A 15,207-nucleotide genomic window follows, 5' to 3' on the forward strand; every position below is an offset into this window, starting at 1 on the left:
CCCTTAGATCCTCTTTCCTAGGAGGTGGTGAGGGGTGCTGGCCTCCTAGTCAGCTGCCTTTTAGGCTTTCTGCTTTTTGTTATATTCATGGGATGAATTGACTCTCTCACCCATTTCTGTTTTCTTTTGAGTCTGGAAGGGAAACTCAATCGTTTGCAAGTTTTCCCAGGTTCAAGGGTGCTGGCTACCCATCCAAAGCTGCCTTGAGGGTGCCCCAAAATGAAGGAGGTTTCTTACCAGAAGAGAAGGGGCCCAAGAGTGGGTTAGGAGAAGGGTAATGCCAGAGATCTCTCTAATGAGAGTTCATATGTTGTGTGGGACATTTCAGGTTCTAAACTTGTCATTTCTGTGATACCACTGGTGTCTCTGATCAGTAAGACAGCAGCACTGTTACAAGGTGACAGGCACCTCCTTCCTTACTGCTACATGCTCTTCTCTAATTCATAAGTGGCCCTGTCTCTCACCATCAAGTGAGACTTGTTTTAAATGGTAAGAACAGAATTGACCATGCTCTATAAAGTGACACATGTGTTGAGCAATGAGGAATAGACTCCATGATGTTTCTCATTTAATTAACTGGAGTCATTCTCACCAAGTCTCTGAGGTTGTCCCTTTGGGTCACTCTGAAAACCCAGGTAGAAAAGCTCAGGCTCACATCAGAGATAGGGTCCTGGGCTATGACAGGGGAAGGGAGAGTTTGCTCTCCAGCCTACATAAGGAAGCTCTAGAGCAGTAGTTCTCAACCTTCCTAATACTGCAACACTTTAATACAATTCTTCATGGTGTGGTGACCTCAACCATAAAATTATTTTGTTGAGACTTCATGACTGTAATTTTGCTAATTTTATGAATTGCAAAGTGAATATCTGATACACAGGGTATCTGATACATGGCCCACAGGTTGTAAACAGTTTCCCTGGAATGTCATGATGGGTGCTGGGTGCACACTGTGGATGGGTTCCCAGTGGCTCCCACAGGCTAATTGATGGAGCAGGAGGAGAGCTCAGGTGAGGGAGATTTCTCAGGTAGATGAGCAAGGCAAAGTTTTGGAAGCACAGCCACCTCCACCTCCCAGGCCTGGCAGTTTCGTAGCCATCTTAACATCCCTGAATCTCAGTGCCTCTCCACAGACACTTTGGCTTTGTAGCCTCAGGGACGTATTCTTTTAATGTGGGCCCCTGTAACAGTGATTGCTTTCATCTTTGCATAATGCCCCTTAATTATGCTTCTGGGCAGTATCTGTGAAATGTTATAGCATTAAAAAAATTAATGAAGTTAGAAATTGAAATTATAAATTTTCAAAACACCCTAATAAAGAAGGAGGCTTTTGTGAGCTGCTGGGACATCAGAAACAGTCCTTGCTGGTTCTGTAGATCAAAGATGCTGAGGTTGAGACTGTTACAGGAAGAGCAGGATTTGTTAACAGTAAAAATAAGCTTCCTGCCACATCATCAAGCTGGTATAGGAACGACTTTCCCATGTGTCACAACACAGATGTCCTCCCTGTCTTGGGAGATCTGGTATCTTAAAAGTCAGCGCATCATTTCCCTATCCACACATAATGGAAAGACAGATCTTTCTTTGAAGTTGGAAACTGGTTGGTAAGGCCAGTGGTCACACAGTGAATTTTCAAATAGCAGTTCTCCCAGGAAGGCTCATGGATAAATAATCTTATCAAATTGTAAAAATATTCAAAAAAATTACTTGAAGATAATATACAAAAGGTAGCCCCCAGAGTTTTCTGAAATAAGAGGAGGGACAGACTCTGCCCCTCCTGAAAGAAAGGCTCTGTAGACTAGCCATGTCCCATTGATAGTATGGGGGGTGGGTGAGTGGGTAGGGGGTGGGTGAGTGGGGTGAGGGTGGATGGATGAGTGGGTAGGGGTGGATGAGTGGGTGTGGGGTGGGTGGGGGGGATGAGTGGGGTAGCGGGTGCGGTGAGTGGGTAGGGGGTGGGTGAGTGGCGTGGGGGTGGGTGTGCGTGGGTGGGTGAGTGGGGGGGCTAAGGGGGAAGGTAGGTAGATGGGTAGGTGGGTGGAATGAAGTGTGTCTCCAGGAAACCCCAGTAAATGTGGTCAGGAAGTCACTAGCAGGACTCTACAAAGAAAAGCACTGGGCATTTTACATCGGTTTTAGCTTTTGACATTGAACTTCGTTTTTATGCTATTTTCCTGGTTATACCCAATTCATCATCCATTGCCTAATGGTGTGAACCAGTGAGCTTTGGATTTTTCAAAGGAGGAAAGGAAGGAGAGGTGAATCTGCCGAAGTGCCAAGGAGTACAGAGGAGATGTTGAATCGGTAAGGACACTCCAAGAAGATAGCTACATGAAACTTTGATTTCCAGTTCAGTACTAACCACCTTTCTGTACAACCTGATCATTTTCCATGGTTCAGATGAAGAGACGTGAAACCTCCTCTAGGATTAGATATTTGTTCATTTCAAAGACTTGAGGAAGTTCTGTTCTCATGAAGCTGCCTTCATTCACAAAACCTTTTTACATATGGGATACATGTTGAGCAGATGACCTACAGAATATCATGTGCCAGGCAGCAAAATATAGGTAGTGCAGTAGCCACTTTAAAAGTGTCTGAACACTCAGAATTGATGGCCAGTCTCTGCAATATTCTCATCTTATAGAATAGAAACTGTACTCACTAACTAGCAGCTCCCCCTCTCGCCTCTGTCCCTGGCAACTACCATTCTATTTTCTGAATTCTACTAACTTGTATGCCCTGCACAAGTGGAATCTTCCCGGTATGTGTCCTTCTTTTTCTGCATTATTTCTCTCAGCATAATACCCTTAAGGCTCACTCAATTTATAGTGTATGCCAGAATATCCTTTCTATGTCAGAATATCCTTTCTTTATTTGGGGGGTAATTCTCTTTTTAAGGCTACATGATATTCCATCACAGAAACACACCACATTTTGCTATCCTATCCATTCATGGCTGGACAGATGGGTTACTTCCCAATTTTGTCCATTGTGAATGAACACAGGTGTGTGAGCATCTACAGAAATCCTACGTTCCACTTTCTGGGGCATAGATGCAGCAGCAGCTGTGCTCCGATGTGTTAGGGTGGCACATGTTAACAGGTGTTGGCCTCCTTCCTTGCAGGCGTCTTCAGGAGGAAGACCAGTTCAGAACTTCATCTCTTCCTGCTATCCCTAACCCATTTCCGGAGCTTGGGCCTGGGAGTCCTCCCGTGGTTCCTCCGAGCTCCTTGCCTCCTCCTCCAAGCCAGCCTCCTACCAAGCAGGTGAGTGGTCCTTAGCTTCAGCACAGTGATGCATTTCTTTGTGGAGAAAGGTGGGAAGTTCTTTAAGTTGATATTGAACTGATATCTCATGAGTTCTTATAATTGATTGGTCAAAATTCAACTTGCTAAGTTAGGAATGTGTGGGCATAGTTTGGTGAAATTTCATTCATTTATTTGTTCATTTATGTAGGCAGCATGTGTGGAATCACAGTTCTTTCCTTCCACTGCGTGGGTCCCAGAGGATCAAACTCAGGTCCTCAGGCTTGGTATCCAAGTGTCTTTAGCTTCTCACCAGGCTGAGGAATGCATCACTGTGTTTTAAAGAGTCCTAACTATGTACTTTGTTTTGCTTTTTAATTAATGATTTGATGCGGTGTAGATGAATTTTAGTTCTTGTAAAGAAGTCATGCAACCAGGTCATCCTGGCCAGCCAGCCCTCTGCTATGGCACTGTTGGGCCTTCCTGTGCATCTACTTTTTCAATACAGTCAGAGTTTCCATCTTAAGGTCTTAACTTTGAATGTAGCCTACTCAGCCAAAGAATGGCCACTTGACCCAGGAGATAATTATTGCCCTTTTAAAAACTTAAGTTTCTCTTTTGAAGTGGTACTGTGGAATAGCGATCTAGCCCCCATGTGAAAAACTGCCCAGTGACAGCCACTTAGCTTATCAGAGACACTAGCAGGGGAATCCAGATACTTAAGACTCCCTGAGTAGAGGGCTGGGAGCAGGGTGGCCTGGGGTTCAGCAGGACAGCCCATCCCACTACAATATGGCTGAGGGTAAATATAACAGAGCCAGCAACTTAACACTGCGGCTCTCTTCTGAGCTGCTGCTGTGTTCACTTACTGCTAAAGTTGGCCCTGTGAAATCAGATCAAGTGCAACTGTCTCCTACAGTGTAGGAAACTGAGGCCACTGTCAGCATGGAGCTTTGTCTGACCTGGCTTCCAGGCCAGAGTCCTCACAGGCTTCCTGCCACCTTAAACCACTTTTTTCAAACAAATGTGGTTTAGAGGATTCTGTGTTCTCCCATTTGCCCAGCTCTGCTGTTCTCTGACACAGGGAGCTAGCCAGCCCCATCCTCTGCAGTCTGGTGGCATACAGCACCAGGCTCTTGAGCACCAGGCTCTTTTCTAATACTCGCTGGCTTTGGAACACTGCTCACCCTGAGCGCCTCTCGAGCCGCCCACATTACAGCACTGTCAGACTTAGAAGGTGAGGTCAGTGTTCCTTGTCTGGGAGCCAGCACTGTCCTGGCTTCTGCACATGGTCACATGCTGAAGTGCATCTGGGCTGTCTACCTCCCTGGTGACCTTCTGCCTTGAGTAAGGATCCTGATGAGCGTGTATGGTTTGTCCCCGAGGTTGTTTACAAGTTTCCTGTCCTGAAGTAGACCACAAAAGTACTGTCTGGCCCTCGCCTTGGCTGGCAAGAAAATGAGCCTCCTCCCCACCGATTGTCCAAATTTGTAAGAATAAGGAAACCCGGGAATTTTGCCTGCTTGTGTTTTTCTTGGGATCAGAGTTGGCTCCTCATAAGAACAGTGCGCTGGCGTGTTTGTCGTCAGATTCCTCAAGCCGACTGGGACCAGTGAGAGCAGGGAGGGTGGTTCTCACTTGTGGAAGGCCATTGTTCTTCGTGGCTGTTTTTATTTTTGTTTTATATTTATTTTTTGGTAACCTCGTGCATGTAAATTGTGTATTTTGATCATTATCCCTCATTACCTTCTTTGATCCCTACTTGCTCTTTCTGAGTCTCTCCTTCCCCCAAAATCCCATTCTACTTTCATGTCTTTTCATTGTTGTTGTTAATTTTTTAATTACATCTATTTAGTTAATGGTGGGCACACATGTACTACAATACAGTGAGTGTAGACATCAAAGGGCAACTTGAAGGACTCGGTTCTCTATCCTAGTATAGATTCCATGGATCAAACTCCATCTCTCAGACTGGACCACAGGTGCCTTTACCTACAGTGGAGCCATCTCACCAGCCTTCTTGTTTTTATTCTGACCCATTGAGTTTTATCAAGGGTCAAGGTTATTCACTGAGCATGGGCAACTTATTAGTGGCTACACCACTGAAGAAAATGGCATAATATAACATAGGAGATTTGAGTTCACCTAGGTCATCTTCATGGCTGGGAGATATAACTCAACTTCCCATAAGTACCTGTAATCCTTTGACTTGTGGACACTGAAAATGACCAGGAGTGAAAGCTTCCAATTAGAGATTGCCATGTTGAAACCCAAACCTGCTAATGGTATCTTGTTCCTTCACCAGCTAGGGCTTGACAACTTCAGTGTTCCCAGGGCCTGGTCCTCATTCTTCACAGGGGCTGTGATGATAGCTTAGGGTGGGCTAAACCCGCTTGTTACCATCCCCAGACAACCACTGTCCTGAGTATAGCTTGTCTAGGGTACTGTGAACTCAGCAGCCTGGTGACACAGATCCTTGTCTAGAGGGGCATGGGAGACCCCATATCAACTGAGGACTGCCATGGTTGCAGATGACAGTGGTAGTAACATGGCTGCTGGATTTATGGATTCCCAAGCTGTCTGAGCCACTGTCAGGATATATTTAGCTGCAGAAAACCAAACCTGGCTGGCTTCCTTCATGAGGACACAACTTTCATGGGATAGAATATCTGGGGCAGAAAGCCGAAGCTCCCTTGGCCTTGTTCCGTGTTGTGGAACTTGCACACTGTCTCTGCAGCTGGAGCTGGTGTGACCAAAGTTGGGACTGTCGTTCAGCAACAACCTTTTCCACCACAGTCAGTGAGCCAGCTGCTTGGACACATGTAGTGGTGAAAGGGGTAACTGAGGTACTATATGGGGTACCCCCAATGAATAGAGGACATGAAGAATAGGGGGATCACAGGAACTCAGAAGACATGGTCTGATTCATGCTAGGTAATACTGTAGACAGAAGCTTTTCTGAATTCATAACAGGCTCAGCAATGGCAGGCTTCTCTTTCTTCTGGCCAAGAGAGTTTCCTGTGACCACATAATGACTCGTTCAAGCATGTTTTTCCATTTGCTGTTTAAACACAATTAGTCTCATATTGTGCCCCATCATTAATGGGGCATAAATATTGTCTCAACTCCAATCAGTTCTTTTCTCTTTACTTAAGTTTAAAAATTAATTTTCTGAAACTAAATTAATGGCCTTACATAGGATTCCACTCCTGCATTTACTAATGACCAAAGTGGGGTCTTCCGAGGCTCTGTCATTCAGTGAATGTACTGCTACATGAGAACCCTATAAGTGGGAAAATCTAACCCTGGCCACCATGTGAAGAGTAAGCTGTCACTCCCCGAGGGCCTTGACCACACATTCACTAGTCTTCCCACTCTTAGTGTCATCTTTTCTAGTACCTTCTGAGATCAGAAGTATCAGGACTTAGACCTCACTGAAGTTTAGTTTTAGTTCTGGGCCCCTGCCTGAGGCAGATCGTGGCTGCTTAAAAAGAAGTCAGTGGATTGTAGCAGGTTTGGAACAGAGACAGGGATGTCCATCCCAAGTGAGACAGACAGTGGCAGCCTAGCATAAGACACACATTGGCTCATCCCATGTTCAAAGATGAAATCTTCTGTTTGACACATCCATTCCTTCTTCTGACCTAGTGATCACTCGTCTCTCTCCAGGGAGGCTCTGCCCGGTGGCCTGTCTTCTCTGTAGGCCCAGTGTGTGGAGAGTGAGCCCTAGCTTGTGCATCAGAACTGGGCTGATGGCCTCTTCTGAGCAGCGGCACCTCTGAAGGCCTCAGTTCCCTGTCTGTCTGAGGAGGCCGATGTCTTTGACACTAGCCTAGCCTCTCAAACCAGTTGTGACGTTAATTCAGCACATAGGAAAATGTAGGCACAGTGCAGCTGCTTCCTATATTTAATACATACCTAATGCCACAGCTGCCACTATGGGTGCTTACTCCATCCTCATCTCCTCTTATGGAATAGAGCAGACCACCAGAGAAATACTCAAATGTCAGCTAAGGTCAACAAAGGTCAAGGCCACTTTGCACGGTCAGTAACTGAAGTGTCAAAAGAATAGAATTCATATCTAAGACTACTCACATGTAAGCCTTTGCGCAAGTGAGGTGCCACAGCAAATCCCATGTAGCAAAAACAACTCTGAGTAAGCTGAACCTTCATAAAGTGTTTTATTAGGAGTATCCATGAACGTTTACCAAAAGCAACCAGGCAAAAACCGCCATCTTGGCCTGAGGATTTAGCTTTATGGTACAGCATTTGTCTAGTAAATGCAGGGTTCTAGGTTGGAAAACAGGTACCTCCATAGTTAGGGAATTTTATATTTTCTCCCTCACTCATGGAGTTCACATTTCCTTCTTGGTTTTAGAGGACCCAAAAAAGTTATCAGGGAAAACTCAAGTTAGTCTAGAGCTTTTTGAATTTTTTTTTTTAAAAGCACTTTACATAATTTAAATATTTATTAAAATTCTATATTTTAAAAATACTTCCCACTGAGCCTATTCTGGATATGGTGCTGAATTGCCCAAGATAAAATGGTGAGGACTGCCCTGACTGTCACAGTTGATTGGTGGTGTTGCTAAGTCCTCAGAGCCCTGAGCGTTACAGCCCCTGGAGCCAGAGAATAATCCCTACTGCTTGGACGACGTGAGGTACCTTCATGTCTCTGTTCGCCTCTGAACAAATGATGCAATCACAGCAGGGAGTCATGACCTGGAGCAGACCATGTGCTTGGCTAAAAATGAGACAGGAAATCATCCCAGGAATCTCATGTGAAATCCCAGCCTAGTCTCTCCCTCACTATAAATATCTTATATAAATTCTATAAATTTGAGAGGCCTGACTGATTGCCCCAGCCTCAGATCTCTCTTATCTTGAAAGAGTACTGCAAACATGAGCCTTTAAATTTTATCTTTTTGTGGAAAGAACCCCATACTTTAGCCGCAGGAATGAGTCTGTGCCTCGCCTGCATATGGACCAACATGATAAGATCCTACTGCAGAATCATGGTTCGGCAAAGGGAGCGCACTAGTCAATCCAAAAAGAGCCTCTTGGTCTGCTAGGAACCAGAAATCCTTTTCCTGGGAAAATTGATTTGCGAATTCTTACTTGATGTTTCGACTTTAAATTTCATTAGAAAATGGGAAGGTCGCCAGCTAGTGAACTTCTTACCTGATTAGCTTCTGTCCTAGTTAGCCTCAGCTGTCAACTTGACACAGCCCAGAGTCATTTGAAGGGAGGCTCAGTTCAGTGATCACCCACATCAGATTGGCCTGCAGCCATGTCTGTGAGAGATAGTCCTGACTGATGATTGATGTAGAAGGGCCCAGCCCATGGCTGGGCAGCTCTTTCCCTAGGCAAATGAATCTGAGCTGTATAAGGAAAGCTAGCTGAGTGAGCTAGCTGTTTTCCACCACTGTTCCTATATTGAGCTCTTGCCCTAATCTTCCACAATGATAGCCCTTTCCCCACCGAGTTGCTTTTTGGTCAGTGTTTTATCACAGCATCAGAAAACAAGCAAGCATACCTTCTATGATGGCTTGGCTTGTCACTGCAGAGAAGCAGCCTATTATGGCCATAGCATGAAAATGTCTGCTCTTCAGAGATGCAGGCTGAGCATCTCTCATCCCAAAGTGAAATCTGAAATGCTCCAAACTCCGACATGAGGCCACAAGTGGAAGATTCCACCTTGGTTACTTCATTAAATTATTGACATGTTAAGACCCTGACATGTTAAAGTTACTGTTTTATTATATAAAGTAACTTTCAGTCTAAGGATTAATCCACTCATGAGACATACATTTTACATTTAGACTTGGTCTGCTCCCCAGGTAACCTCATTATGTATAGGCAAATATCCCCCCAACTGAAGTAACTCAAAATCACAAATATTTCAGGTAGGCAGGCACACCAAGAGAGGCATATCTTCACACTGTCAGCACCGCTGGTGGTTCCTCATGGTTTATAACAAAGGTGTCCCATGAAATCACAAAGTTGGAAAGTCTCACAGCTTTTTGTCTTGGCTGAGACACTTACATGGGAAGTGTTCACCATCATTACCAAGCGTTAAATCTTAGCTTTTCACTCTTGTGGGGGACATTAATCTACATACAAAACTGCATTGCTGGGCTTAGAGTCTCCCTTCTTCATTTCTGGGCCTGTTCTGGAAGTGTGCCCCACCTAGATGCAGCTGCCCGTCGGCATAGCTCCTACCTCCTCTTTGTACTTGTCTTCCAGACTTTCACCTCAGTTTCCTAACCAGCCCAAGTGGAGTCCTAACCAATGTAAAATGATAAAGAATCTCTGGAGGGAAGCAAGCAAGGGTGTTATGAGGGCCTTCAGCAGGGGGAATGCGGTAAACATCCTCCCGTGGCCATGGGTGCCAAGTCCCCACATTTCTAGGAAAGAGAACACAGATGTTGACCTCGTCTAGAAAGGTTAATAATTACATGTCTTCTGTTTCTCTCAAACTACATGCAAATGACTGGTTGTTTATCTTTCACCTTCCCTCCGAGTAGTTTCCTTCTTGTGATTTCATCAGCAGGCATTCTGTGCTCAATCAGAGCAGCAAGTCCTAACGACTTTATGGTGTCCTGGCATCTCAGATTCATTTATATGAGTAGTGCATTCCTCGGCTTTTGTTCCCTGGAAGTGTTTCTGTTCACACCGCCCCTGGTTTCTCCACCGAGCCCTGGAAAGGAACCAGATCAGTGGCAGATATATCGTAAATAACTTGAAGAAAACAGAAGCAACATTATTTTCTTCTTCATTCAACTCTAGAATATCAATATGACCGTGATCTGAATCCTGACCATTGAGCCATCATAATATTGATTGTAACAACATTGACCATTGAGTGTAACAACAATAAATGTGTTAGCAAAATATGCAGCAAAATATACCTGATGTGCCATCTTGTAAAGATAAAAAGGTTATTTTGCCTGGGAGTTATTGAGGTTCCAGTCCAAGATCAAGTGGCTCTCTTTAGGGTGTAGCTGCTGCTAGCAAGGGTGGTACATCATGGCAAAAGCACATAGCAGAGCAAAGTCTTCAAGTCAGGAAGTAGCAACCAAAGCACGGAGAGAAAGAGCCTAGTGTTAGGATAAAGCATGGTGGGACCCTTGGCAGATTCCAGGGTGGGCTAGGTTGACCAGGATGAAGGGACAAACATGCCAGGCAGACAGAACTTAGTAAGAAATTTTATTGGAGGTGGGTGGTAAAGAGACACAGAGACAGAGAGAGGACAAAAGAGAAAATGGAGACAGGAAAAGTCCTATCTACCACAGGGGAACAGTGTGAAAGAGAGTGTAAGTGGACAGGGGTCTTTTTTTTAAAGGGGTCCTTTGCACTTGTGTGCAAACTATGCAACCATGGAACCCTGGACTGAGTGTATTCTGCCAGGTGACAGGGCAGGCCAGCATAATGCCTGAATCCTTATACCCAGTGCTACAATGTTTCCTGGAAGGGCATACCCACAATGACTGAAGAGCCACCCAAAGCTTCTACTATCCTAATTTCACCAGCTTAGTAACCAAGTCTCAGAAATAAGGACCTTCTGGGGAATACTCATTAAAACTGTAAAGTTTTGGTTTCTAACATGCTCCTCCCCCCCCCACAAGACTAAACAGTGAAGGTGACATGTTACAAGGTAGGGGCAGGTTGAAGAGAAAAAATAAAATAGTAACTTGAGTGAGGGGAGATGCAGAGCAGGAACCCTTGAGCAAGTAGTCTCAGTAGACATCTCCAGGAGTAGGGCACAGAACGGGATACTGGCCCTGCAGACCTGGTGACCCAAAGGAGTCTTGGCTTCTCTTTAATGGAAGTAGGGCCTGGACATGTTCTGCTGAACAGCCAGCGTTCAGAGCTTTTCAGTTTGTAGAAAAGTCCCAAAAAGCAAAATCTGCCCTTTAGGGAATAAAAGCCCTGATGGGGAACACAGCTCAGTCCAAGTGAGGTCTATAAATTAGATAGTGGCACAGGCCATTGTTAATTTCCTGCTTCTGATCATTGAACTACAGTTATGTAAGAATGTTCTTAGTTTTTAGGTTAAAAAAACTCACAGTTTGTCTAGCAGTCCCAAGTAGACAGAGCGGAGGATGGAAATATGAGCAAATAAATGGGGCCAGCTGTTGCTATTTGGGGAACCCTGATGAAGAACATACAGAAAATCTGTACTACTTAAATGTTTTGTGCAAGTGTGAAATTATTGGGAAATAAGATGCTAAGCCAAAAACAATGAAAGGCCCTCTGTTTAAAACCTAAAATATGTACTATGAACACACAAGGTGACAGAGGGACAGAAATCACCAGAGCACACTACGAAAGTTCTCTATATCTACAAAGACCACATCTTTGAGTTTTTGATGTTCCACACCAGAGCTAGATAGTCTCTATATTATTTTCTTCCAGGATTCAGTAGCAAGTTGTTTTCCTTGCCCGGGGCATTATCAAAACCTCCTGCTCAGCTGGTCTCTACCTTCTGCTGCCCTCCTAGGAAAGGGGGGCACCTTTTGCATAGTGCTTGCACATTTTAGGGTAAATACCCACATGCTCCCTGCTTCCTTCACCTGTCCCTTTCGTGAGCTCATCTCTTTCACCTCCCAGTACCTGACGCCTCTGCCTTTTGCCTCTGTGTTGGTTATCTGTCTCCCCCAATTAAATGACTCCAGAGACATTTGTTGGGGGGGCCAGATCCCTAGAACATTCTTGCCTGGGACTAAATAGCTTCTTGGGGATATCAGCTGAGGGAAGCATTTGAGAGTACCAAATAACTTCATCCAGTCCAACTCAAGTCTTAAAGTTTTATAAAATTAAAAATTACATCCTAGGCTTGTTTCATAGTTGATCTGATAAATTCAATTTTAAAAATACCCCTTTTTTGAAAAAAAAAATTATAGGTCCTGCTTATAGCAGTGTATTGCTGATTACTTTGGGATCCCTAAGCCATAATAAAAGTATTGTGAGTGGGTGCACAACTTTAGTCAAAGTTTCAGTGTAGTTGTTGAAAGTTGTTAAATGATTTCTTACTCCCTTTCTTTTGCTGAGATTAATATTAGAATTGTACTATTCATTGCAAAGAGCTGTCTTCCCTTCATAGACATATTCACCCCATTCCCTACCCTGTCACCTTTGTAGAAATGACTGTGCAGCTGACATTGGCCAGACCCAGTGAAGGAGCCAGGCACTGCTTCTGCCAAAGCACCCCTCCCCTCTGCCCCAGCAGGGTGGGAATGGAACCCACAGCAGCCCAGCGTGATAAGGCTTTTTGTATATGACACTTAGGAATGATCTGTGGGTCTTTTAAGAGCCACCTACTCTCGGAGAAAGAACCTCAGATAATAGAACTCCGATAGAGTCTAGCTCAACTCATATAGCTTCCATCTGTGTCCAGCAAGCAGACAAAAAAAAAAAAAAAAAACAACATGAACAGCAACAATACAACAGACTTCTTAAAATTACAAAAACAGTAAATGTTCACAGTAGCAGTGAGGGGTAAAACAAATACTACAAGAAGGTATATGAGGCTGGGCATGTAGCTCAATTGGCAGAATGCTTGCCTAGCATGTGTGGAACCCTGGGTTTGATCTAGCATTAAATAAAACCCATGTGTGTGGTATATGCCTGTAATTCAGCACTTGGGAGATAGAATCAGGAGAATCAGAAAGTTCATGGCCATCCTAGTGAATTTAAGGTCAGCATGGGCCACATGGAACCTTTCCTTAAGGCGGGGAGGTGGGGAGTGTTATGGTTATGGTTTTAATGGCTAATATTATTTGTCAGCTTATAAAATCTAGTATCACCTAGGAGATAGGCCTCTGGGCATTGTTTTATCTTGACTATTTCGTTGAGGTGGGAAAACCCATCCACTGGGCAAGTATAAAGTAGAGGGTGTGTGTGAGCTAAGCAGTAGGTTGCATTCATCATTGCTGTCTGTTTCTGCTTATGGATGTAGTGTGACCAGCTCCCTCAAGCTTCTGCCACTGGAACCATGAGCCAACATAAGCCCTTACTCCCTTAAGTTGCTTTTGTGGATACTTTATACACAATTGTTAAAAATGAGATTATACTCTCCATAAATTCCTAAGTATAGTCTCGTTTCCAGAGGTGAGCAGTGTGGACGGTATCCACATTTAGTATTCATAGAGTAGATACGAATTTTTGTCTGTTCTGTCACACAGAGGTATCAGGATTCACTGTTAACTGAGTGCCCAGCTGATTAACATTTTCATTGTTTGTAATCCCATCCTTATTACTGTAATAAACAAAGCTGAAGTGACTATTACTTTACATATGCCTTTGGTCACTTAATAGATGGGGTGGATAGATTGCTAATAGTGTCATTGCTGGGCTAAACGATTTATGAGTATGCATACATATATATATATAAAAGTCATTTTATAAATAGTGTCAAATACAGTCTGTCCCTTGGAATGAAATGTGAAGGCATGTGGTTTGGTGGGACTGGCCCCTAGCCTGGCTCTGTGATTTGTTGCAGTCTGGTTTTAGATTCCTACCACTGGCCTCACATCACTGGGACTCTGGGGCGACAGTGGCCCAGGATGTGAAGGCAGAGGACCAGACAATCCATCATGTTGATTAGTTGTTTCTGTAGTTTCAAGAAACTCTAGAAGATGTTTACTGAGCCTGACTGGAACAGAGGGACAAACCAAGAGATTTTAGGCAGTGTCGCTTGCTTTCGTATCTGTCTTGGAAAGCTCTTTAACTCTGAGAGCACCAAGCAGTTAGAAGAAGGGGTTGATGTATACTATTGGTTTCAGGTCCTCATCCCTTTCTAAGGTTCTGTTCAATAGAACCTTGTTCCCTTAGCACACATGCTGCTATTTCTTGTTTTGAATTTCTTCCTTGCTTGTCCAGTAGACATATCTTCCTAGCAGGTCACAAGTTGTGTCCTCAATGACAAATTTTGCCTGATTTTTAGTACTGGAAACACAGTGGTCTGGGGTATCAGTGAATGCATTCCAGGTTGTCTCTAGGTATATGATGGCCTGTTGGCACTCAGCTGCAAAGGAAGACCAATGAGTCTGTCAGAAATCATTTCCTGAGTACAAACTCTTTGTTAGATACTTTCATACACTGCCCTGTATGAAACTTAACCTGTAGAACCATCCTGTTTTCCTGCTAGGAACGTCCAGTCAAAGGGGCAGCAAGTAGCAACAACACCTCGGAACATGTCTAGGACATGTACATTAAAATTGTATGCTATACCCCAATTTCTCCCTAGTGTTAAAGGTGTAAGGAGTGAGCACCAGGGAAATAGCTACCCAGGAAATTGCAGGACCTGAAAATCTGGAGACGACAGATGGGTTTTCCACAATTGTTCTTGTTCCTAAAAACTTGAGCATTTTTCCCGAAATGTCTGGCAGACTAAGTTCTTGGGAAATGTTTAAACCTAATAGAGGGTTATTTTTAAAAAGGCATGGTATCTAGCAATTCATCTTAAGAAAATAAACATATGCACTAAGATATATATTTGAAGATAATCTTAAATAATTCTATAATAAGAATGAAAGGGGGGGCAGTGAGCAGCGTGGGAGAATTCTTCATCTTTGATGCCTTGTAAGCTCTAAAGCAACGAAGAAGCACGATGACATGGTGAGGTGTTTATGATATAATGTGAAGCTGCACAGCCCAGCTTAAAAGTGTGTGTGCAGTATGATTACAGTTCTGTCAGGGTTTCTATTTATAACTATCTGTGCAGAAGAATGCTGTCACAGTGAGTCTGTGAACTGTCAGTGATTAGCAGTTCATGTCCCCTTTGTTCCTTACTGTATTTCCAGTTCGATAGGAGAATCACATCATCTCTTTATAAAGCTAACATATGTATATGTCTTCATACATCATCTTTATACAAATGTATGTGTTCATGTTGGTACTGTATAGTACATGTTCATACATGCGATATTGTATCAAGATGCTTGAATTCAAGCAGCCCTTG

At 43.8% G+C, this 15,207-nt stretch overlaps 1 protein-coding gene across 2 annotated transcripts in view; it reads left to right on the forward strand.

Moving 5' to 3' along the window:
* Grb10 (growth factor receptor bound protein 10) overlaps positions 1 to 15,207 on the forward strand; it is a 113,479-nt gene that overhangs the window by 70,601 nt on the left and 27,671 nt on the right. For both annotated transcript variants that reach the window (XM_027388094.2, XM_035452800.1), the window contains exons 4-5: positions 2,218 to 2,301; positions 3,122 to 3,263. In XM_027388094.2, coding sequence (XP_027243895.1) covers positions 2,218 to 2,301; positions 3,122 to 3,263 — 226 coding nt within the window. The remainder of the gene's footprint in view (positions 1 to 2,217; positions 2,302 to 3,121; positions 3,264 to 15,207) is intronic.

This window comes from Cricetulus griseus (genome assembly GCF_003668045.3).
Source record: "Cricetulus griseus strain 17A/GY chromosome 1 unlocalized genomic scaffold, alternate assembly CriGri-PICRH-1.0 chr1_1, whole genome shotgun sequence".
Taxonomy (NCBI): domain Eukaryota; kingdom Metazoa; phylum Chordata; class Mammalia; order Rodentia; family Cricetidae; genus Cricetulus; species Cricetulus griseus.